At 40.0% G+C, this 23,298-nt stretch overlaps 1 protein-coding gene across 2 annotated transcripts in view; it reads right to left on the bottom strand.

Moving 5' to 3' along the window:
• The window catches only part of LOC104108038 (CHD3-type chromatin-remodeling factor PICKLE), a 31,604-nt gene extending 8,737 nt beyond the window's left edge, over positions 1-22,867 (bottom strand). The window contains exons 1-23 of one of the 2 annotated variants that reach the window (XM_070177741.1): positions 22,673-22,867; positions 22,218-22,372; positions 21,914-22,051; positions 21,672-21,826; positions 21,148-21,309; positions 20,177-20,424; positions 19,999-20,094; positions 19,693-19,829; positions 19,405-19,617; positions 19,218-19,325; positions 10,768-10,818; positions 10,572-10,671; positions 9,423-9,565; positions 9,245-9,342; positions 7,677-7,815; positions 7,413-7,582; positions 6,520-6,586; positions 6,240-6,362; positions 4,176-4,285; positions 3,981-4,062; positions 607-804; positions 228-378; positions 15-120 (exon numbers count right to left, since the gene is read on the bottom strand). In XM_070177741.1, coding sequence (XP_070033842.1) covers positions 15-120; positions 228-378; positions 607-804; positions 3,981-4,062; positions 4,176-4,285; positions 6,240-6,362; positions 6,520-6,586; positions 7,413-7,582; positions 7,677-7,815; positions 9,245-9,342; positions 9,423-9,565; positions 10,572-10,671; positions 10,768-10,818; positions 19,218-19,325; positions 19,405-19,617; positions 19,693-19,829; positions 19,999-20,094; positions 20,177-20,424; positions 21,148-21,309; positions 21,672-21,826; positions 21,914-22,051; positions 22,218-22,358 — 2,936 coding nt within the window. In that variant the 5' untranslated portion in view covers positions 22,359-22,372; positions 22,673-22,867. The remainder of the gene's footprint in view (positions 1-14; positions 121-227; positions 379-606; positions 805-3,980; positions 4,063-4,175; positions 4,286-6,239; positions 6,363-6,519; positions 6,587-7,412; positions 7,583-7,676; positions 7,816-9,244; positions 9,343-9,422; positions 9,566-10,571; positions 10,672-10,767; positions 10,819-19,217; positions 19,326-19,404; positions 19,618-19,692; positions 19,830-19,998; positions 20,095-20,176; positions 20,425-21,147; positions 21,310-21,671; positions 21,827-21,913; positions 22,052-22,217; positions 22,373-22,672) is intronic. The other variant, XM_070177742.1, reaches the window with a different exon arrangement.
• Positions 22,868-23,298: the final 431 nt, after the last annotated feature.

Genomic DNA, 23,298 nt, shown 5'->3' with positions numbered 1-23,298 from the left:
AGATGAGACCTCACCTCATTAAAATTTTGACAAATGCAGCCCTTTGGCTTTGATTAAATCCCAGTACTCTAAATGATTTTCCTTCTCCTTCCATCAAAGGAAGTGGTACTGAAGAGTCCACTGCAAGAATAAAGAACTTTTACTTAGATACTATCAAGTATCCTAATTGGGATATTTTTAATAAGTCGAGTTGAATTGTGAAATGAGATCAAGTGTTCATATTTCACCGCGGGATCTCTTCCTGTAAGGCCTTCTCACAACTGGCGCTCCAGGTAAAGCTGTCTCACCATCACTCAGATCAGCTTCATAGTTATCATCCTCACCATCAGATGTCACCTCTTCCAGGCCAGCGAGATCATCGTCTTCAACAGACACCATCTGGGAGGAGAACGAAGAGTGTCATGACAAAAGGTAAGTATCAACTTCTGAGAATTGACCACAAAAAGTAAATACTAAACATATAAATTGCAAAAGGCAAACTCGAGAGAATAACTAGATTAACATGGTCAAATGAAGTAGAGATTAATGCTCTGCCAACTCATTCAACAGAAGAAAATTTGAATAAATTTGAAAATGTAATGGACTCTTGTGAATGGCATGCCACACCTGTTTACGACTTCTCTTTCCCTTGCCCATACCATTTAATTCTTCAACTTTATGAATTTCATATCTATCTCGTAACAATTCTTCCCAGTAGGTTGCTCTCTCAGAATTGTTTACTGTTGCTTTGTTCTCCAAGGGAGGAGTTGGGGTATCTTCTTCTGGTGTTGCTTCTGATTCTTCTATATACTCAAAATTAGCTACCTGAAACATTCAGCAGCTTTAGCTTGTCCAAGATCAGGGAACCAAATACAAAGCTCGAATGCAACGAGGGAAAAGAAAAAGCTCCAACGTGAAAACAAAACTTTAGGAGAACGATACTTTCACAACTAAACCAATATATTGATAGTAAGAACATAAAAGTTGTCTTCACATATGACTTTACTCTCCTAATTCAGAGCTAATAGCTTCAAAACAACTTCAAATATACAAGGCCTGCAGATTTCCTTATTCTTGCTGGGAAAGGTTTTCTTTCCATAAGGTTATTCTTGCTGGAAAATCTTAGAGAAAACCAGTCGAAGTGTTTCTTGTTTAGGAGGTACTTAATTAATCATGGGTAATGCCAAGAACCAAGCATATCAAGATGACCAGGAATACCTTTACGCCTGAGAACACTTCTAGTATGAAGCTCTGGATTTTAAGTACAGAAATATCAAGCTCACATTTTCTTGGTGTTATCATTAAATCAACTATTTATGAAGGTCATTCATTAATTTATTACAGCAGAAATAAAATAAAACTGTATTCAAGGTGCAACAAGGTAGAGACGCATGGCAATATGGTTATTGATAAAAGATCCTCCTATTCCACCTCATCCACTTCTATTTTATTCACAGAGTTCCTCCTCTTATTAGCATTAGCTATCTCGTAGAAAATTTCCGTATACCATCTTTTCCTTCAACCCTTATCGTTAAATCACATTAAATTAGCCTTTTACAATTTCATTTTGATGAAGTAAAGAAATTTCATTAAGGTAATATTTTGTAAATTAGCGTTTTACAAAATTAATAAATTACGACTGTTTTCGAGCACGCTTTAGACTTTAATTATTCCTTTTGCTCTACTTTCATCTCTAAGTATAACAATCGATTGATTTATTACCAAGGTAACATGTATTATTCGTAATGAATATATATATAAGGTATTTATTATATCCAATGTTAAAGTGAGCAACTAACACCTTGCAACTGCAACTGGCAACGCTATGAGTAGAAAGGGACATAAGTGCATTCACTCAAGACATGAGCAATCATACTACAGTAGAAGTGCCTCCTTCTATATAAGACATTAGCTCTTCAAACTTTACATAAGAGATTTTTATTCAACTTATACTGGTATAACACTTCAGAGGAACCAAACAAATGTATTCTGTTCCTCCTCTTTTATGTCAAGTGCAAGTAGCCAAGTATAACCTAATATTTTAACAGATTCAATTTAAGCACTGGGAAGGCCATCAAACAATCAGCTTATAATTAAGCATTTCAGAGGAGCCAAATGTGTGCTTCATATTCCTCTTTTTTCACGTCAAGTGCAAGTACAACCTAATATCTAACAGATTCACTTAGCACCGAAGAGGACACTATACGATCCCTAAGAGCCAGCATAAGAAGTCTAAATTTCAATGATAGAGAAGTGATATCATTGTTAAGAAGTTGAAGCTTGGCAAGAGCTTAAACCTTGGGAGAAGCTGGATTTAGGAGACATGAATGTGATTGTAAAACCCGGTGCTTCTTAAGCTTAAGAGCTCCATCTATCCCCAAAAAAATAAAAACATGAAACAGAGAGAGAGAGAGAGAGAGAGAGAGAGAGAGAGAGAGAGACTTTAAGGAGCTCATAGGAAACAAGGAAGCTAATATGACCAAAAGGCAAGAATCTTAACTTTGATTCAGTCTGGGTATCAGTCCTGATGTTTGTCTACACCTTTTGAATGATTTAGAGCGCACAGGAAAATATCAATTATACAATGAAAATTCAATGAAATAAGCAAAGGATGGATTGTAAGATCAAAATATTATTGCAATGCATTTAACATAGGACTCAACATGATTACAAAAGTTAGTTTTTTTTATAACCGAGAAATCCTCGAGGGTCAATGGCACACGGTTTGAAACTCGGTGGACAATAAGCCCGGCCTTGTACCATTCTCCACTTAAAAACCAGGCTTTTGTATGAGGCAGGGTTCGAACCTGTGACATGCGCCTAGCCCACACTCACAAGTTGCCCTCTTTACTAGACCAAAGCCCTGGGGGCTACAAATGTTAATATTATTACCAAGAGATAACTAAATTTTGTAGGTCCTTGTAGCTCAAAAGAAAAGAATCATGTTTAACCATTTTCTGGATGTCACTGTTCACCTAAATTAACTGAAGAAATCAGCTCATGATGCTAGTTGACTATATCTTTTTCCAAAACCAGGGATTTGTGTTGCCACTTATTCAAGGTATATTAATGTTTATGTGCATTAGCTAAAGAAATTAGCTAATGATGCTAAGTTTTCCAACAGACACCCAAAATATCACTTGGATGACGAAATCAGTTTTTTGTTTCTTCCATATACTACTACTACTTTCACAGACAGCCTGTTAAACAGTAGCCTAGTTGGGTCAAACATCAAAGATATGTCCCTAATTGTTAAAGTTCATGCAGTTTCTCATTATAATTGGAATCTCTCTCCCTTAGCGCTGATTATTCCTACGTTTCTCACCTTCAGGCACCCTAAGAAGAAGCATCGATGCTTGAAGTGAGACCAAACCTAGTGCACTTGTGACCCAAATTAGGGCTTGCATGGCATTTAACAATGGCATGTGAGCAGCTTGGACGTAGTAAAGCTGACAGGATAAGTTGATAGACGAGGAAGAGCCTTTAACCTACGGTGCAGAGGGACAAAGTATGTCCTAAAGAATGGGAGGTTATTGAGATAATCCCCTTCCAGGCAGAAAAAATAAATAGAAGGTGGTGCTGGAAAAGAGAACAGAAGGATATGAATGTGTTACCACAAGCTTCAAAACACCAGATGCTGGAAAGTTATAAACATGGGAAAGGTAAACTTTTTTAGACAGAACCGAATAGTATTAAATGCATTCTAAGTAGTGCTTACATAAAGAGAATGTAGTAATGTAGGATGACTCTTGAACCTATGGAAATGGAACAGTGTGATATCGGAGTCAGATATGAGGTCCGGCATATAGAAGACATGACCTATACCCAACAGATTGGCAAGGGACCATGCATGACCGAAAAGTGAGCCTTTTGACACTGATGGTCACATGGTATAATTCAGCTAACTCCTTACCATAGAGATGTTGGGGGAAGATAGGTAAAATTCATTAGCACAGCAAAATCACTTTCAATCATAAAAGTGTTATAGAGGAGATATAAACCTTAAAGGCCTTCAAAAATGAATCCTCTTCTTCATCGTCCAATACAGCATCCTCATCTCCAAATTGCTCGCGATTGAGCAATCTGAGAAAAAAAAATAGAAAAATCTTTCATTCACGTGATATAAACCAATACCAACTCTAAACGAGAACCAAAGAAAAAAGAGAGAAACTGCACCTGACCTAAAGAAAACTCACCTATCTATTGCAGCATCATCGTAATGAATTTGCCGCAATTTTCCAGCCTCATCATTCTCATCAGCAAATAACTCTTTTGAGCCGTACCTTATAATATCATCCAGTTCTTCCTGCATTAAGATCGTATAAGCCACCTACCACTTTAGCATCATACCATCTAAATGGCAGTTCTTTTGCAACAGCCAATAATGATGAGAGTCCACAGAATGTTTTGAATGTTGATCAATGTAAGACCCAAAGTTCTTTTTTTTTTTTGGGGGGGGGGGGGGGGATGAAAACTGAATAAAATTTGCGACTGTTCCTTCAATAATTATGATTAGGTGTTGAAATCAGCCATTAGACTCAGAAGTACATCAACTAAGGACACTTATACTTTTCAATACAGCACAGTTGCACTGACCAAACATCACTAATTCCGCCTGGCCATCTATCTAACCAACCAAAGGAAATTAGTAGGAGACCATGTACCAGGTAATATCTTGGTCTCTGTGACAGAGAGAGGAGAGACGCAATCACAAGCATATATATCAAGAAATACACAATATTTTGTTCAAAAGCACAAAAGAATTACTCCCTCCGTTTCAATTTATGTGAACCTATTTGACTGGGCACGGAGTTTAAGAAAAGAGAGAAACTTTTGAACTTATGGTATAAAATGAGGCACATATATTTTGTGTGGCTATAAATCATTGCATAAAGGTAAATTGTTTCCAAATAAGGAAAGGGATCATTCCTTTTTGTACGGACTAAAAAGGAACTAGGTTCACATAAATTGAAACGGAGGGAGTATATTAAAGCAAGATTCGATAGGACGATTTACTGATTGAGAGACACAAATCAAAAATAAATATTCTTTTTGGGAATTCCTTATAGTGAGATCTACATGATCACTTTTACGAAGCCTACAAGTCCCTCTTTAAGAATTTGGAAGTCCCAAAGTTTCATTTACTTACTTTCACCTTATGAGTTGTCCCTCACAATGGAAGTTAAATCACTTAGGTTCAAAATCAAGGATTACTAAAATCTGACATTGTTATAGGTGCATCAAAGAATAAAGCAGTACCATGATAGAGAAATAGCAGTGTGAGTTCAACGAAATTCAAGATTTTTAAGTTGCATGGATCTAAAGCCTCCATTCAACAAGAGTACACAAAATTGTAGCTAAGTGATTTCGTTGAACTCACGCTGCTATTTCACACACACTCGGTAAGTTGTTGCTGTCTAAGCCTTGATGGGCGACGTTACTTAGTACATATGCTCGTGGGACGTAGCAGGTACATATTATCCGGTCAAATAGTCAAGGTGCGCCGAGCTGGCCTAGACGCCACCATTATATAAAATAATGCACACAAAATTGTAGTGTCTTCAACGACTTGTACACACTCAATGCAAGAATAATTTAATTGTCTAATGCATAAAATTTCATCGTCTATTGAACACCCAGTATCCTCAGAGCAATGGCGTCGCCTTGCGTCGACCAAACAATCCAAACAAGACAGTATAGTACAAAGGAACTTAAAGAATCACAATAGTTAATTTGGAAAGATGACAATTATTGAAGACTAATATAAATAATCAAAAGCATCCCTATTAGACAACTTAAACTTTTAAACGAGACAATTCATATAATTCAACATGCTTTAAGAGTATGCATAAGCCCTAAATTTGAATCGCACTGCTAATTAAAAAAAATTGCAAGTACTTTCTCCCAGTAAAAATACATTTTATAAATCTTAGACAAAGATGTAACTGAAATTCAACATAGTATAAGAACAAGAACAGGTCCTAGGTTTGAGTCTCACCTTCCCCCATCTCAAAACATTTCCATGTGCTAGTGATGCATTGAAAGCCTAAACAAGTATTAAAAGTTTTCCCATCTCTACCAGTTTAATTTTTTGGATCAGATGGTTCACACTTCACAGAATGCAACTAGAATAAAAAATGACCTCAGAGTTACGGACATCTAACCATTAGCATTAAAAAATGACCTTAGAATTTAGGATATATGTAAACTTGAGCAGTAGCTCACATTTAGTCTTAACTCAAAGATTGTGAATAAGTTACCTGGTTGATATTTTGTGCTTTAAGCCTTCCAACAACTAGATGTTCCAAAATCATTTTCTTCTTAGTCATTTGCATCATTCTTTCCTCAATGGTTCCTCTTGTTATGAGTCGAAAGATCATTACCTGCAAAATCAAAAATGAAAACACCTATTAAAACCTTATATCCAGGCCAAGAAAACACTGTCAACATAACTATTTCTTCTTTTGCCATGACGTCAAGGCTAATGGATATCAAATTTTTTTGGGGGGCCAAGTACACCAGAATGGAAGAAATTGTAACCTTATTTGTTTGTCCAAGCCGATGAGCTCTAGCCATTGCTTGTAGGTCAGCATGGGGATTCCAATCACTGAGAGATAGACACTAAAGAGATAAGCAAGAAGAACCACACGCACATACAATAACAACAACAACAACAACTAAGCCTCAGTCCCAAACAAGCTGAGGTCCGCTATACAAATCCTACTGACCATGTTACTCCATATAAACACATCTCTGGCCGATATTATTTTTTTTTTAAAAAAAAAAGGGGGGGGGGGGGGGGGGGGGGAGGGGGGACAAGGCATGCTGCATTCACCCAAAGTCCAGGGAAGGACCGCACCCCAAGGGGCGTGATGTATACAGGCTACCCTATTGCAAGAATTAGTGGCTGCTTCCACGTCTCGAACTCGTGACCTATAGATCACACGGAGACAACTTTAACGTTGCTCCAAAGCCCCCCTTCAATATTATACAAAATAATAATAAGAAGAGGAAGAAAAATAAAAAGTACTAGAAATTCTTTACATTTTTTACTGACCTAGAGAGATTCCTTTCATGGGCGTCGGAGAAGAAAGGAATTCAAAATAAACATATAAGTGCCATAAAGGATATGAATGAAGGAGTTGTCACTAGCATCTAACAAAAAATGCTTTCGGTCAAGGAGGCAAACTTTTTATGCTTTTTGAAGAGCAAATTAGGGTATTGACTCAAAAAATGTGGATATGAATATTTTGACCTATTAGGATTTGACGGAAGTCTTTACAAGATTGTGGCCAAGGTAATTGATCAGTGGCATGCTTTCATTCAAGCGTATTGATCCAAGAATTACAGTAATCTCCCAGAGTGCTAAGCAAGTTGAGACGGCACCCATTTGTGTGGGGAGAGAGAGAGAGCATTCTGGAATATTATATTACCTATCATATATAATTACTGTGTCAGCAGTTGCAAGATTAATTCCTAAACCCCCAGCCCTAGTGGAAAGCAGAAAACAGAATCTTGAAGAATTCTTTGCATTAAATCTGTCAATTCGGATTTGTCTTTCTGCACCGGGAACTTTTCCATCAATCCGCTCATATTGCCATTTCTGCAAACATTTACAGGTAAGTGCATCAAATTTTCAGAAAATAAAGATGAGCATGAGACCAGGTTTTAAAATAATAAAAAACTAGTCTCTTTACCTTATAGTTACAGTAGTCTTCAAGCAAGTTGAGCATATGCTGAAATTGTGAATATATAAGAACTCTGTGACCTTGGTCTTTAAGCTTAACCATCATCTTGTCCAGAAGTTGTAATTTGCCAGAAGATTCCAACAGCTGCCTGCCCAATCAAATCGATCCACAGTGTAGAGAAACCATAAGTTGATAGAAGGAGCTCAATAATGTACATTTTCTACTAAAAAGAAGCTCCGGTGGTACACCCTTCTTGCAGGCAAGATCATCAACGATCTCAGTAGGCAACATTATTACTAAGGCAATACATAACACTCCAGCTTCTAAAAGAAGGATTTTTGCACTTTAGGACCCAATTATTATATGAAACTCCTATGACCACCTATATTTAGCAGATTAAAACAATAGCTTTCGTCCAAATTAAATGGTATCATCAAAAAGAAAATAGAAGAATCTCACTATTCCTTTTAGGGAAATTTGGCACGCTGACGTGGAGACATCAAAAAAAAAGTTGAAAAAGGAACGAAACACTACTTTCTTATCAAGAAGAGACTGCTCTGACACAAACAGGAAAGTGAGAAGAGAACCCCATCTCATTTAACCTATTGCACCCATGGTCACTGCTCCACCATGATCGTTCCTCATTTTTTGCATTTTTCAGCCAAAAAACTTGAATTTCGCCTGATTCCCATATTTTCGTGTGCTAGCCCACGCCTTCCCAGTGGGTAGGGCCCCCCAGAACCGGATCTCCTAAAAATTTTTCGGACTATCAAATACGACCTAAGGAACCATAGTCACCGCCCCGCCATGACCTTTCCTCATTTTTTGCATTTTACGGCCAAAAAACAAGAATTCCGCGCGATTCCCATATTTTCGTGTGTTTTAGCCCACGCCTTCCAAGTGGTCCCGGGACTCCTGGACAGTCCAACATTAGTGTCCCTACTCAGAGCAGCCACAACTATCACCTTCCCCTAGCCCCCAGCCCTTGTCATCCTCTCACAACCGCCACCCCCTTATCACTTCGCCCGTACAATTTTTTCCCTTCCCGTTGGCTTGATCACAACCCTCACTACCACATCTCTTCGTCCCACAATATGCTGTTCTTCTACCTGCTCTAGCTGCTGACATTCGTCTGTTTTTCAATATTGGAAAGCCTAGAAACCACCCTCCTTTCCCTGTCCATATCCCGTTCACAGGGAACAACACCCCGCCCCAATTGAACCCCACATTCCCTTCATAAATGACATATATCCTACTCCACCCCCAACACAGATGATTCCCCCCTAACCTTCTGCCTGTTATATTCCTTTGTTAAAAGACAGTTTGAATTTTTTATTAATAAGGTAAATAAAAGAGTTCCAACTTACCTTATAACACCTTTTCTAGATTTTCATTAACTGTCCATTAAGTGCCATTTTGAAAAATTATAGGCCGGACCTATGACCAGAATAATGGAGGCCGGTAACAGTTTAGCAAAATCAGAAGTGCCACAAAATTCCTTTAGAAAACTACAACAATAAACTTGATCTTCTGCACAGAAGAGATTAATACAGTGGATTATAAGATAAGATATATACTTGGTAAACTCATTATTATCCTCTGGTTCAACACCTTCTAACATAAATGGATGACAGCAGAGCTTCCGCAGTTCCATAACCACATTTATGAGGGAAATCTGATAGACAAGTATCAACCAAGGTCAGAATTCCTGTTATAAAGCAAGAAGGATATATCAAACAGAAGAAGCTGGCGCACCTGAGCACCTCCCTTGCGAGTCAGTATCTGGAAGTTACGTGTCAGAATTGCTTTGTAATATTCTTTCTGCTTGCTACTCAATTCCACACGTAAAATGAGCTCCTTTTTTGGAGGTAGCTCCTTCATGACATCTTTCTTGACCCCTGCGGCCGACAAAACACACATACACCATTGCTCAAGCACGTTCCATAAAAACGAACAAAGATGATGTATCTTGAAGCACTGTCCCATCCCATGACACTTTTTTGAACTTAACTATCAGCCCACTCTGGAACTGTAAGTACTTGTACATTAAGCTAATCTCTAACTTTTCAGAAAGACTGCAAAATCTTCAGAAGCTTAATCCACTTGTCCCTATGCAGCATTATACTCTATACTAGTGGTGGCAAAATGGTTAAAAGAAAATAGTTAACCACCCATATTATCCAGTAAAAAATGGGTTGGATAATGAACTTTTTAGAAACGAGTCAAATATGGATAAGAACCATATTATCTATTTAGAAAATGGATAACCAATGGGTAACCAATGGATAATTAATAGGTTTAACTTTTACATTTGTAAAGCCTCAAATTAGGGGTTCTTCAAGTTTGGGAGATTAAGAATTCTCCCAAAAGTGATCATATTCAAGAAGTCATGGATAATATGGTTACCCATATTATCCGCCGGTTAACCCGTTTTTTATCCGTATTAAATATGGGTCGGGTCGGATAATTTATCCGTTTTTTTATTACCCGTTTTTTTACCCGAACCATATCCAACCCGACCGTTTGCCACTCCTACTCTATACCAATGAGGTACTCAGGAGTAAGCATGCATGTGGGGCTCCAGGAGAATAGCAGACTACAGTCATCTAATGATATTGTGGCGGATTTGAGAGGAGGCTAGGGACAGGCAAGATAGAATTTCCAATGACAAATGATGGTAAGGAGCACTTGGCATCTAATTCTTAGTTGTTGGACCCACTACAATTTGGAAGTGCTTACACCACCCAGTTATTATAAAGAATGACAATTTAGGAATTAATATGCAAAGATTTGTGAGTAGTATGTTGGAACATCCTGATAATACATACTTTCCCAAATCAATGTAAACTATAAACAACTAAGGTACATCCATGACAAATCATGAAAACAGTTTGAGATTTATACTTCTGAGCAGATGGGGTGCCAGCATTTTATGAAGTCTTGAAATCTGTTCTTCTTGACTAATATCCTCAAATTCCTGTTGGAATTCCTCCAAGCTTCCAAACTGCAATCAAGTTCCATATAGATATCACATCACAATAAACCAACAAGCAAATTGGTTAGATACAAGCTGCTTCTAGAAACCTGTCAGGGCACTAACCTTTCCAGCATCAAGGAAGTGCATAAGCATAAAAAGTTCATCCAGATTGTTCTGAAAGACGGCAAGAAAAAAGGTGAGCGTCATAACTAACTCGATACAAGTTAGTTTTGCATTTCAAACATTAGGAGTAGATAATAGATGAGGGCGGTGAGATGACGATGATACTCATAATAACAGTTATTATTAATATTATAATTGAAGGGGAGCCTTGGAGTAATAGTAAAGTTGTCTCCGTGTGACCTATAGGTCACGGGTTCAAGCAGTGGAAGCAACCACTAATGATTATATTAGGGTAGACTGTCTACGTCACACCCCTTGGGTGCGGCCCTTCCCTGGACCCTGCGTGAACGCGGGATGCTTTGTGCACCGGGCTGCCCTTTTTTCTTTACTAATATTATAATGATTAGTTCTACCACTAGCATATTGTTTTTATTTTTATTTTATTTTTTATTATTACTATTACTATTACTATCATTGGCATTATTTATTTATTTATTTGAAAGTATCATTGGCATTAATATCATTATTATAACTATTATTCTAATCATCGCCATTGTTGTTATAGCTGTGTAATTCTACAAATATGAGAAGTGCTGGAAGTGAGTTACATGCCCAGATGCATGACAAAATTCTATGGATTGTTCCAAATATCAGATATCACCGAGAGGATGATGACTGACAAAATTTTCTTTGGAGAGAAGCAAAGACACAATAATCCTCCATCGGCATCACCAACAACAAGCTGGTAACAAGCTATGATTGAGCAAATGCCTGTTTTACACTCTAGTGATACTCGGGAGATTGTTCCTCTACCTCCGGATAAATCAATTGTCGGTTATCGATGGGTATGCATGATGAAGATTGGCCTAATGACAGATTGGTCGGCTAAAGGCATGATCGGTTGCCAACGTTTATACACATATGTTCGACTCGACTATGGTGATACATTTTCTCCCATGGCTAAGATTACTTTAGTCTGTCTCTTTTTTTTTTTTTGATAAGGTAAAATGTATTAATCAAAAGGGAGAGAACTCCCGTATACACGAAGTATACCAAAGACGTAGAGAATTTACATCAGAACATGATTCTCTACAAAAAAACGCCCAATCTTCTATACACGTAGGGGCTAAATGAGTGCACCAAAAAGCGATCAAAGATAAAAGACTATTCTTAAGATGTGAAAAAGGAGACTCAATCTCCTCAAAAGCTCTCATATTTCTCTCCCCCCATACTACCCACATGAGGGCTAACGGGGCGAACTTCCACGCTTTCTGCTTTCTTCTTCTACGAAAACCGCCCCAACTATGTAACATTTCCTTTACAGAGCTTGGCATCACCCATTGAACACCAAAAAGATTCAGGATTGCCCTTCACAAAGCAGAGGACACAGGGCAATGCAACATAAGGTGATCAACTTCTTCCCCTGAGCTTTTGCACATGTAGCACCAACTAACAAGTGTAATTCCCCTCTTTCGGAGATTTTCAGCAGTCAAGATCACTCCCCTTGCCGCTAGCCATGCAAAAAAACACACCTTCGTGGGCGCCCTAGGAATCCAGATCGAGGAGTATGGAAAAGTGGTCTCCTCTCTCACCAACATACTCTGGTAAAAGGACTTTACGGTGAACAAGCCATCGCCACGCAAGCCCCATCTCCAAGAGTCACAGGATGGCTGAAGCCTGTCTTGCCCGTACAGCAGTGCCAACAAAACTTGAAGCTCCGCAATCTCCCAATCTTGCATGTTTCTACTGAATGAGAGGTCCCATACTACCCCCTTCATGCTCCTTGCGAATCTGTTGGGCCAACAGTTCTTTCTGGTTTGAAACTCTGAAGACGTGGGGAAGGAGACCCTGAGAGTATACTCTTCACACCACCTATGATTCCAAAAGCTGATTCTCCTTCCATCTCCCACCCTGTAAGTGATGTTGCCACTGAATGCTTCCCAAATCTTCATGATACTCCTCCACATGCCACACCCGAAAGGTGTTGTGATCGCCTTGGTCCTCCAACCCCTTCCCGTTGAGTCGTACTTTTCTACTATGACCTCCCTCCATAGAGCATGCTCTTCTACCCCGAATCTCCACAACCACTTTCCCATTAAGGCTCTGTTAAAAACCCTAAGATCTTTCACTCCAAGTCCACCCCATTTCTTTGGGGACGTGACTGTCTGCCAATTCACTAGATAAAACTTTCTAGTTCCATCCGCCGCATCCCACAGAAAGTTTCTTTGAAGTCGCTCCAGTTTTTCTGTGATGCTCACCGGTGCTTGCAACAGTGATAAGTAATAGGTGGGCATACTCGATAAAGTGCTTTTGATAAGCACTTCCCTACCTCCTTTTGACAAATACCTTTTCTGCCACCCTGCTAATCTTTTTTCAACCCGTTCGATCACTGGATTCCAAACCGTAGTATCCTTATATGAAGCGCCCAAAGGGAGGCCTAGGTAAGTAGTGGGAAGGGAGCCCACCTTGCATCTGAGAACACCAGACAAGGCATCAATATTAGTAACCTCGCCTACCGGGAAAATCTCACACTTGCCGATGTTGATTTTGAGTCCTGATACTAACTGAAACCACTGCAAAACCTGCTTCAGGTAGGTCAACTGATTCATGTCGGCATCACAGAAAACCAGTGTGTCATCCGCAAAAAGCAAATGTGAGACTCTTTGGGCACTGAGCACCCCAATCGGAGCTGAGAATCCTCTCAAGAAACCTCCGCCCGCCGCACGATCCATCATTTTGCTCAGAGCATCCATCACTAGAATGAATAACATTGGTGATAGGGGGTCACCTTGCCTGAGACCCCTGGAGCTGCCAAAGAAACCACACGGGCTACCATTAACCAGGACAGAGAATCTAACTGAGGAAATGCAGAACTTTATCCATCCCCTCCATCTTTCCCCAAATCTCATCCGCATCATAATGAAGTTCATGAACTCCCAATTGACATGGTCGAAAGCCTTCTCAAGATCCAACTTGCATAGTAAGCCGGGTTCTCTATTTTTCCTTCTAGAGTCTACAAGTTCATTTGCCACCAAGGCAGCATTCAAAATCTGCCTACCTTGCACAAACGCATTCTGGGAGGACGAAACAGTCATGTCAAGTACCTTCTTAAATCTGTTGGAAAGCACTTTAGAAATAATCTTGTAAATGCTCCCCACGAGACTAATAGGCCTATAGTCTCTGATACAAGATGCGCCTTCTTTCTTAGGCACAATAGTAATAAAGGAAGCATTGATACTTCTCTCGAAAACACCATTCGCATGGAAGTATTCAATGGCTTCCATCAACTCCCCCTTGATGATGTCCCAGAAGAACTGAAAGAAAGCCAAGGAGAAACCATCAGGCCCGGGGGACTTATCACCAGCACAATTCGACACAGCCCCGTGCACCTCCTCCTCCTCGAAAGCCCTTTCTAGCCACTCGTTGTCTCCCTCCCCTATATGGTTGAACTCTATTCCCCCCAAAGTCGGCCTCCAACTAACTTCCTCTTTATATAAGTTCTCATAAAACTCCGCTATCGCCCCTTTTACCTCCTCCTCTCCCTCAATCCTCACCCCATCCACAACTAAGGACTCTATGAAGTTTCTCCTTCGATTTGCGACCGCCACCCTATGGAAAAACTTGGTATTCGAATCCCTCTCCTTTAACCAGAGCACCCTCGATTTTTGCCGCCAACTAGTCTCCTGAGCTATTGCTAACTCGACTATTTCCCTCTTAACCTCCCTCGATCTCTCTTTCTCAGATTCGTCTAACTCCCCTGCCCCTTCCTCTCTTTCTAAATCCCCCAATTCATGCATAAGCTCCCTCATTTTAACCTCTACCCTCCCAAAAACCTCCTTATTCCACCTAATAATATCTCCCTTGAGCAATTTGAGTTTCTTCGAGAGACGGTATGAAGGTGACCCTGATACCCCGTAGCTTGTCCACCATTCTTTCACCTTGTCACCGAATCCTAGCACTTTCAACCACATGTTTTCAAATCGGAAGGGAGCACGCACCCCCCTCCCTCTGCATCCATCTAGCAAAATAGGCAAATGATCTGAAGTCAACCTGGGTAAAGGAATCTGCAGCACATTCGGCACCAGCTCATCCCATGAGGGAGATGTCAGGAATCTATCAAGTCTAGACCTTGAGTTGGAATCCTCCGCCCTGGCCCAAGTAAACCTTTCCCCTGACAGAGGAAGGTCAATAAGAAAGTGATCATTGATGAAGTCAGAAAATTCCTCCATGGCCCTCGAAATCACACTACACCTTAATCTCTCCTCCGGAAATCTAATAGTGTTAAAGTCTCCCCCTAGAACCCATGGAATGTCCCATTCCCCCATAATATTGGCCAGTTCCTCCCAGAAAGACACCTTGGACCCTTCCCCTATCGGCCCATACACTCCCCCAAATCCCCACTCTGCCCCACTCACTCTATCTTTGACGAGAGCTGCCAAAGAGAAAACACCATTCCTAATCTCCTTTACCTCCAAGCTTCTATCATCCCACATAAGTAGAATGCCCTCGGCACTTCCCGCTGCTGGGACCCAATCATATTTCACCCAACTACCTCCCCAGACACTTCTCACGATCGCATCTGACAAAACTTCCATTTTGGTCTCCTGAAAACAAACTAGGTTGGCACCCTACTCCCTAACTCCCATTTTGATGATGGCCCTTTTGTTTGGGTCATTCATCCCCCTCATATTCCATGAAAGGATCTTAACTTCCATAAGCGACAATAGCCCCCATTTCCCCACCCTCCCTAGCCGAGGTCCCTTTCTCTTTGTCACACACTCGCCCCCTTCTCTAATACACCACTACATCCCCTAAGTTATTTTACTTAACACATTTGCCCAACTCCCTCCCTGCACCATCGTAAAGAGATTGTTGCTCAATCTCCCTCAACAGTTCTAACACCCTATCTTCCTTCCCTTCAACAGAAACACCTAGAAACTTCCCAAAGTTTAATAGTTTATCCTCCATCCAGAAAGACATATCCCCTCCTCCGATCCTTGACGAACTTGGGCAGGTTTCTTCTATATGTGCCTTTTCCTTGCTACTATCAGAGGAATACAAGACCATAGCATTGCTAGCACTAGGGGTTTTAACCTCCGAAAGGGTCTCACCATCTCTTTGAGGGACAGCAACCTCTGAAATTAACACCCCGCTGCTATAGGAATGTCCAGAACCATCAATAGTGTAGCATGGTGGAAGAGAGCATGGAACCCTTGGCGTCATATTAACTGAAAGTACTGGTCCGACACTAACATCAATTCGGGCATGCTCAACAATCACCCCAGAAGAAGAAGAAACTTTAAGTGTGGCCTCAGCACAACTAAGCCCAGGAGCAGGTGAGGGGTTGATGGAACCGGGTCCATCAGAAGCGGTGGGCCGTGGATTGACAGCACCATCGTTAGCCGGTTCTGCCCCTGCAACAGCGGCCATCGTAGAGGGGCACAAGTCACTAGAGCTCGGTGAAGAAATGCCACTGTGTGAAGCACCATGGCCAGAGGAAGGAGGAACGACTGTTCCCATATGCTTAGGAGCCTTGCCATGCGCAGCTTGAAATAAACTGGGCCCTTAGGATCAATTCTAATGGAGTTGGGGAAAGTAGTTGGGCCCATGTGAGGAGGCCCAGGCCTATACTTACTGAAAACTTTTCCGGCCCTATGACAAGTAGAAGAGGATCGTCCCATTCTGCTTTTCCAGCCCGCCTCACTGACCCATTCACGTCTTCTCCTCCTGTTATAATTTTGTCTTCCTCCCCCAATTTCAAACCCCCCGTCTCTTCTCGACCTAACGTCTGCTTCCGACTTAATCCAGTGATCCGGTGAGCCCTCCCCTCCCCTCAGAGACTGTTTTCCCCTCCCCTCCCTTCTATTTGACCTTCCCTTTTCTTCCGTCGCTATCACCGGCATAAAGATAGGGCGAAATTCAGGGCTCAACCAAACCCTATAACTCAGGGTGCCATCTTCCACCACAGTGGAGACGGGGATCCTGCCCCCTTTCCTCACAACAATCCTCACTCGCGAGAGATCGTGTAAACTGCAAGTGACATCAATAAAAACCCCACAGATTTCCCTATCTTCTTGAATAGGTCAAGACACCAAAGATGCACCGGGAGACCCACCATGTTGACCACCAATGTTTCGCCAGTGAAGCGAGGGTCAAGACACCCATCATGCTCCACCCATCTGTCTAGATTTAAAAAGTTCCCATCGAACCACCTGTTTCCTCTGACAAGAATTTCTGAAGCTTGAGACTTGTCAACAAAACGAAAGAGATATTGGGTATCCCCCAATTGCGATATTTTCAGCCCGTCCTTGACGTTCTATGCCTCTGCTGCCCAGTTCCTAACAGCCTCCGGAGAACCAACCCATTTGGAGAAAGACCCAATGAGACTAGATTCCAAGAAACCCTTGCGCCTGAGAGTGTGCTCCTCGGACAGCGAGAAGTGCAGCTCCTGTCCTACGTCGAGCTTTCGATGGCATCTTCCCCCAAGTTCTAGGGCTGGCCAAGAGACAGCTTTGATAAAAGACATGTTTTTCAGTTTTCTGGATTCTAAAGAGAAAAAGGAACTTCTCTCTGTACAATCCATCATATTCTAAATGCGACTGTCCCGGAAAAACTAGCCGGAAAAAACCTCAATAGTTGGAATAACAGTATTCACAGTGGGTGAAAACAGTATATAGGAAGGGAGTAAGGTTTTCTCGTACTAAACAAAGGAAACAAACGTCAGAATCTGGGGTTTAAAGGCCGGAAAAAGAAAAAGTCGTCGGAATTTGGTGAAACTTGTACGGGATGGCTCGGAAATGCCTCGAGAAGAGGCTGTCTGAAGAAAGTTTTTTTGAAAAGTCGCCGGAAAAGGCCACACGCGCCGGCGCGTGGCAGGAACTCGCCGGAAAGTCAGGCGAGTTGGCGGCGCGTGAGGGCGCGTAAGAGCTCGGATGCAGGGGGAATTTACTAGGGTTTGGTCGCGGGGAGCTTGGCTCTTGATGGGTGTGGTGGAATTTTAGGAATAAGAAGAGATGGAAGAGGCTCGGCCATAGAAAGCACTGTTCAGGCATGCATTAGCAGACCTAGGGTTCAGGCACTGTTCAGGCATGCATTCCTGACATTACACATATGTCAGTATCCTTGCTGCTTTGATCTAGTGTTAGTCTTAGTCTGTCTCTTTCTATCTATAGTTTTCGTTTTTCATTGGCGTCTTTACCAGTTGGACATTAAAATGCATTTGTTCATGGGAATTTAGAAGTTGAAGTATATATGGAGCAACCACCGGGTTTTTTTTGCTTAGGAAGTCTCTGGTAATATGGTGTCCAGGCTACGACAATCACTCTCTGGCCTGAAGCAGCCCCAGGAATATGGTTCGACAAATTCAGCAACGTTATTCAGGAATTTGGCACGACTTGCAGTGAAGTGCTTCATTCTGTGTCTATCGACACTCTGCTCCTGATCAGTGCATGTGGTGGTTCATACTGGTTTATGCTAATGATAAAGTCATTAAGGTAATGATAAGGAGGGAATTACCAAATTGAAGCACCATCTTTTTCAACACGTTCAGACCATGGACCTTTGATTTGTTGAGGTACTTCTTAAAGTACTCAGGTTTGAGGCTGTCCATTTTAATTCAAAAAGAAGTATTGAGGTTGTTCTATCCAGATCAGGTTGTTATTTCACAGAGGAAGTATCCCGAAATATTCTTAAAGAGACAAGAATGACAACTTGTAATTGATACTTCCATGAATCCGAATGTTAAGCTTCTACCTGGTAGATATGGGAGGTTGGTTGGCAAGTTAAATTATCTCACTGTGACACTGACTTGACCTGGCATTGCTTTCATAGTGAGTCCTGTTAGTCAGTCCCTATATTTTTCTCCTTGTGACAGTCATTGGAATGTGTGATTCGTATCTTTTGATAATAAAATTTGCTCCAGGGAAAGGACTACTTTATGAAGATCTAGGACATGGCAGATTGGACAGGGTCACCCTCGGACAAACGATCAACCTATAGATACTTTGTTCTAGTTGGGGGAAATTTAGTATCTTTGAAAAGCATGAAAAAAATGTAGTTGCAAAATCAAGTGGAGAAACAGAATATCGGGCTATAACACTGGAAACCCGTGAACTCATATGAATCAAGCAACTATTAAAGGTTTAAAACTTGGAGAGATTAGTCAAATGAAACTTGTGTGTGATAATCAAGTTGCGCTTCACAAAGCATCAGACCTAGTGTTTCAAAGGATCAAGTACATTGACGAACTTATTTCCCAGCTAGCCCTTCACCAATGGTGTTCCTTCTATAAAAATGTTAGGAATATGATCATAGCAGTAGAATTACATTTCAGAGAAAGTTTGCTTTGTTTGGTTAATGCAATAAAAAGACTTTAAATAGTATGAGTAACAAGATATCTAAGAGAGAAAAGAAAGACAAACACCTATATAGAATGCAAACTACGAACAAACCTGAAGAGGAGTTCCAGTCAAAAGAGTACGATGTCTGCTAGAGTACTGCTTCAATGAAGAAAACAACTTCGAATCCTTGTTTTTGAGACGGTGACCTTCATCAACAATCTAAATACAAATGTCAGCAACCTTGGAGGCAAAGCACATATAAACAGCAAACAACACACTTGAGAATTAAAGTAATTACCATGCACTCCCACTTTATTGGCTTTAGAGAGGCAGAGTCCATGTTGATCATTTCATATGATGTCAGGAGGACATCAAATTTTGTTAGTTCTTTCTTACTTTCACCAACTGTCTGACCAGATTTCTTTTTCTTGTGCTTGAGAGAATTTTTAGGAAAGAAAAATTCATATTCCCTAATAACAGCACGAGCTTGTGCAGAACCAACGTACATAACCTACAGTATCACTTCTCTTTAGAAGAACTATATGAAATATTCATGATACGGAAGTCGAAAGAAATCCCAACTTACCACATTCATTTGAGGAGCCCAAGTGGCGAACTCCCGCTCCCAATTTCTCAATGTTGAAAGAGGAGCAACTACTAAATGAGGAGAGATATCCTCCTCAAAAAGAGAAGCTAGGAAAGCAATACTCTGTATTGTTTTGCCTGCAAGCCTTACAAAGCATCAGAAAAGAACAAAGCCACAGTGTAATAGAAAAAACTATATCGAAAAAGATAAATCGAAACAGTAATTCACCTAGAAGTCACATCGAAGTAATCATATAAGAAAAGGATACAAAAGGATTAGAACAGTGGAAGAACAGAATAAACTCACCAAGCCCCATCTCATCTGCAAGTATCACATGTGTTTGTTTAGACCAAGCAAAACGTAGGAAATTAAGCCCTTCCAGCTGATACGGATGCAGCAAGCCTTTATTTCAATCATGAATGAAGATTAATAGAACTCTTTCAGATGAATAGAATGGCATTTAATGAAGGAAAATCGAGGATACCTCCAGAAAGAAATTCGGGACTGCTTTCATACTGTTGAAATTCTCTGGGTTTTGGTTTTGATTCAGTGGTCTCGTTTGGCCCACTTTTTTGTTTACTGGAAGAAACTTTGTCATATCGAGACTGAACTCTATGATATCTTTCAATTTCAAGCTGAAAAGAAGAAATGTCCGATTCAAATTCCCAGTAACACTCATCATAAGGAAGCTCCTTCCACTTTACAAGATACTCTTTCTCTTCACCTTCTCCCCTGTAAGTTCAATAGCATAGTTACTCAGTGCAATTAACCTGAAACTTACACTAAATTCCAAATAATACACCAAAGGCCACATGCACATGAACTATTTAAGAAAAATAAAACTAAAGAAAATAGGTGCTATAACAGCCTCTGCAAAAATTTATATATTGATTATTTGTTCTTTCTGCAGCACAAAAATAGGGATTTTATTAATGAGTACCATTAAGGTACAAAAAGAGAAAGAAGAAAGAGTAAGGTTCAAAAGAGGGAAAAAATTGTCTTAGCACAAAACCGCGAGCATCAAATGTACTATCTTTCCTAGAGAAACTTTCTAAAAGAAACCCTGTATGGATATGTTGTAAGGTCAGAAAATCTTCACATGGGTGAACATCGTCACTCCATGTCTGTTTATGAAAACTGATTCTAGCACATTTGGCCACTTAATAACTTATATTTCATTAAGACGCATCGCAACATTCCACTAGCACCAACATCCTTAATGCAATGAGTGAAGTATCTACATAAGAGCTATCTAAATCCTTCTAAGAATTGACAACAAATGCAAAGTACCTATGTTGGTGGGAGGTGACAGGTACTCAATGGAATAGTCGAAGTGTGCAAGCTAACCCGGACACCACCGTCATCAAAAAGAGCATATAAATTAACCATTGAAAGAAAAAAATTCAGACTGATCTAGCTCAATCGAAATCTACTATTCTACTCTTTAAACAAGACCTGCAAGCAAGAATTCGGTCAACTGTAGTCCACTCTGATCGAATAGCAACATAGTCCTCTTCAGAGTTAGTCATTGATGACATTTGACGATGGAAATTATTCACTTTAGTCTTTAAACGTGGATGCAGCTTGTAAGCTTTCAGAAACTCTTTTTCAGGCACCCTGCAACAGTGATAGGAGAATATAACTTCAACAACATCAATACGCATAGTTTCAAAAGATTTAGGAGAGGAAACCAAAATGGGAACAAGAAAAATTGGTAACAAGGAGCAACAAAAATCTATTAGCCTGATAAATTACAAAATCTAGCACTAGTCTGGGAAAAGGTCAATTGGCTAAAATTTTTGTATAAAAATAAAAAAATATAAAAAATAAAAAATAAAAGGAAAACGAGACTCCTATGAAGCAAAGCATTATTGAATGTACTAAAAGAAGCTCCCATATGAAAGTAAATTGTCACCAGTGCAGATAGAATAGAGAGCAAATAAAGAAGTAGCAAAGAAAGGATTGCTACAAAGAGATACCATATGCAGTGAAGATAGGACAATCCTTTCCACTTAACAAGATACTGTTTAACAAACACTTGCTTCGACCCTGTCTTGGAAGCATCACTATCATCAGCAACAGTTGGGCGCATTTCACAATCCAATATCTTGTCAATATCATTTAGGGGGCTCACCTACATATACATGGTAAATCATAGTGAAAAAGAAAGATTCTGATAGTACGGATGGACTTTCAAGCTTTACAGAGGAAGAGAACATACACATTCAGGACACCTCCAGCTGCTAGGAAGAGGAGCTTTTAGTGGTGGAAGTAAACACTTAGGATGGTAAGCATAATTACACGATTCACAGTACAAAAGATCGCCCTCTCCTCCACAAGCTTGACAGGATTCATCTTTCTATAATAGAAATTCACTTTCATCATTTTCTCCAATGTAAGTAAAACTAATAAAGATCATTATCGTGCAACAAAAAAGGGGCATGCAAAGAACCTAAATTAGACCAGGATATAAGTATGTACAGCAAAGAAATAGCATAGAAAAGCAATAATCAAGAGCAATTTACCGCGTCTGGACGGATAATTTTTTCAAATATTTCCTGGCTAGGCTGAGACTTCTTATCAACTTCATCGTCAGAGTCATCAAATAAGCTGTAAATGGGTCTTCGATCTGTTCGCACGCGAAGCCTCTCCACTAGGCTCGACATTTTCTGCAATTAAACTAAGAATTAAACAAGGCACGCAAGTTAAACACGATAGCACCCCCAAAAAAATCACAAAATCAGTTGAACCCAAATTAAAACCAGAAACGTTTAGTCCGAATATGGTTTTTCAGCTGAAACAGAAATAATTACACAATTTTTTTGGTTACAACTTATACTACGTAGGAACTAACTGTAAATAACTTAAAATCTTGGATCAACCACTTGGAATTCAATATCAAGTAATATTCAGATAAATTTAGGTGAAATGAGACGAGGAATAGGGTTAGGCAGAATCTTTTGGTGTTGAGCTGAATCACCTGCTATGTGTTTGTGAATGTGCCTAGGAGAAATAATGCTGATGAGAGTAAGCGAAAAGGACAGTTGGAGTACTCAGATTTGCTGAATTTATCGTTGTAGGAGCGACAGAGAAAGGAATTAGTTCATCTGAGGTTGTACCAGACAACTACCGACTTGTTCCCACAACGACAGGGGGGTGTCTCTTCGTTTCCTTTTCTATTTTTGGATAGTTTCACAAAATTTCCCCTCAGGTTTCGGCTTATGACGCATGCTTTCCTATAGTTTCAAATATTACACAATTTCCCTTTCAGCAAACATATATTGTAACAAAGAAGGTGCAAGTACTTTTCGAGGTCTGTTTGGTTCACATGTTAATTATATTAGTATAACATAGATTATTTGTACAGTAAATAATAATAATAATAATAATAAAGTAGATTTTTATGCTACGATTAATAATAAATAGATTCCTAATCTTAATAAGAGTCAGTTGAGGAGCTTGGGATCGTCCTGTAAGCTTGAAGAAATATTGTTTGCCCATTGATTAGCTCATTATTACTACAATTGCCATCATACAAAATAAGTAAACAAAGGGTTACTTTGACTACATATACAACGGCTTAGTCACTTATTCTCCACTAAGCCA

The sequence above is a fragment of the Nicotiana tomentosiformis genome, chromosome 6 (assembly GCF_000390325.3).
Source record: "Nicotiana tomentosiformis chromosome 6, ASM39032v3, whole genome shotgun sequence".
Lineage (NCBI taxonomy): Eukaryota > Viridiplantae > Streptophyta > Magnoliopsida > Solanales > Solanaceae > Nicotiana > Nicotiana tomentosiformis.
This window is presented reverse-complemented; position numbering and strand designations above follow the sequence as displayed.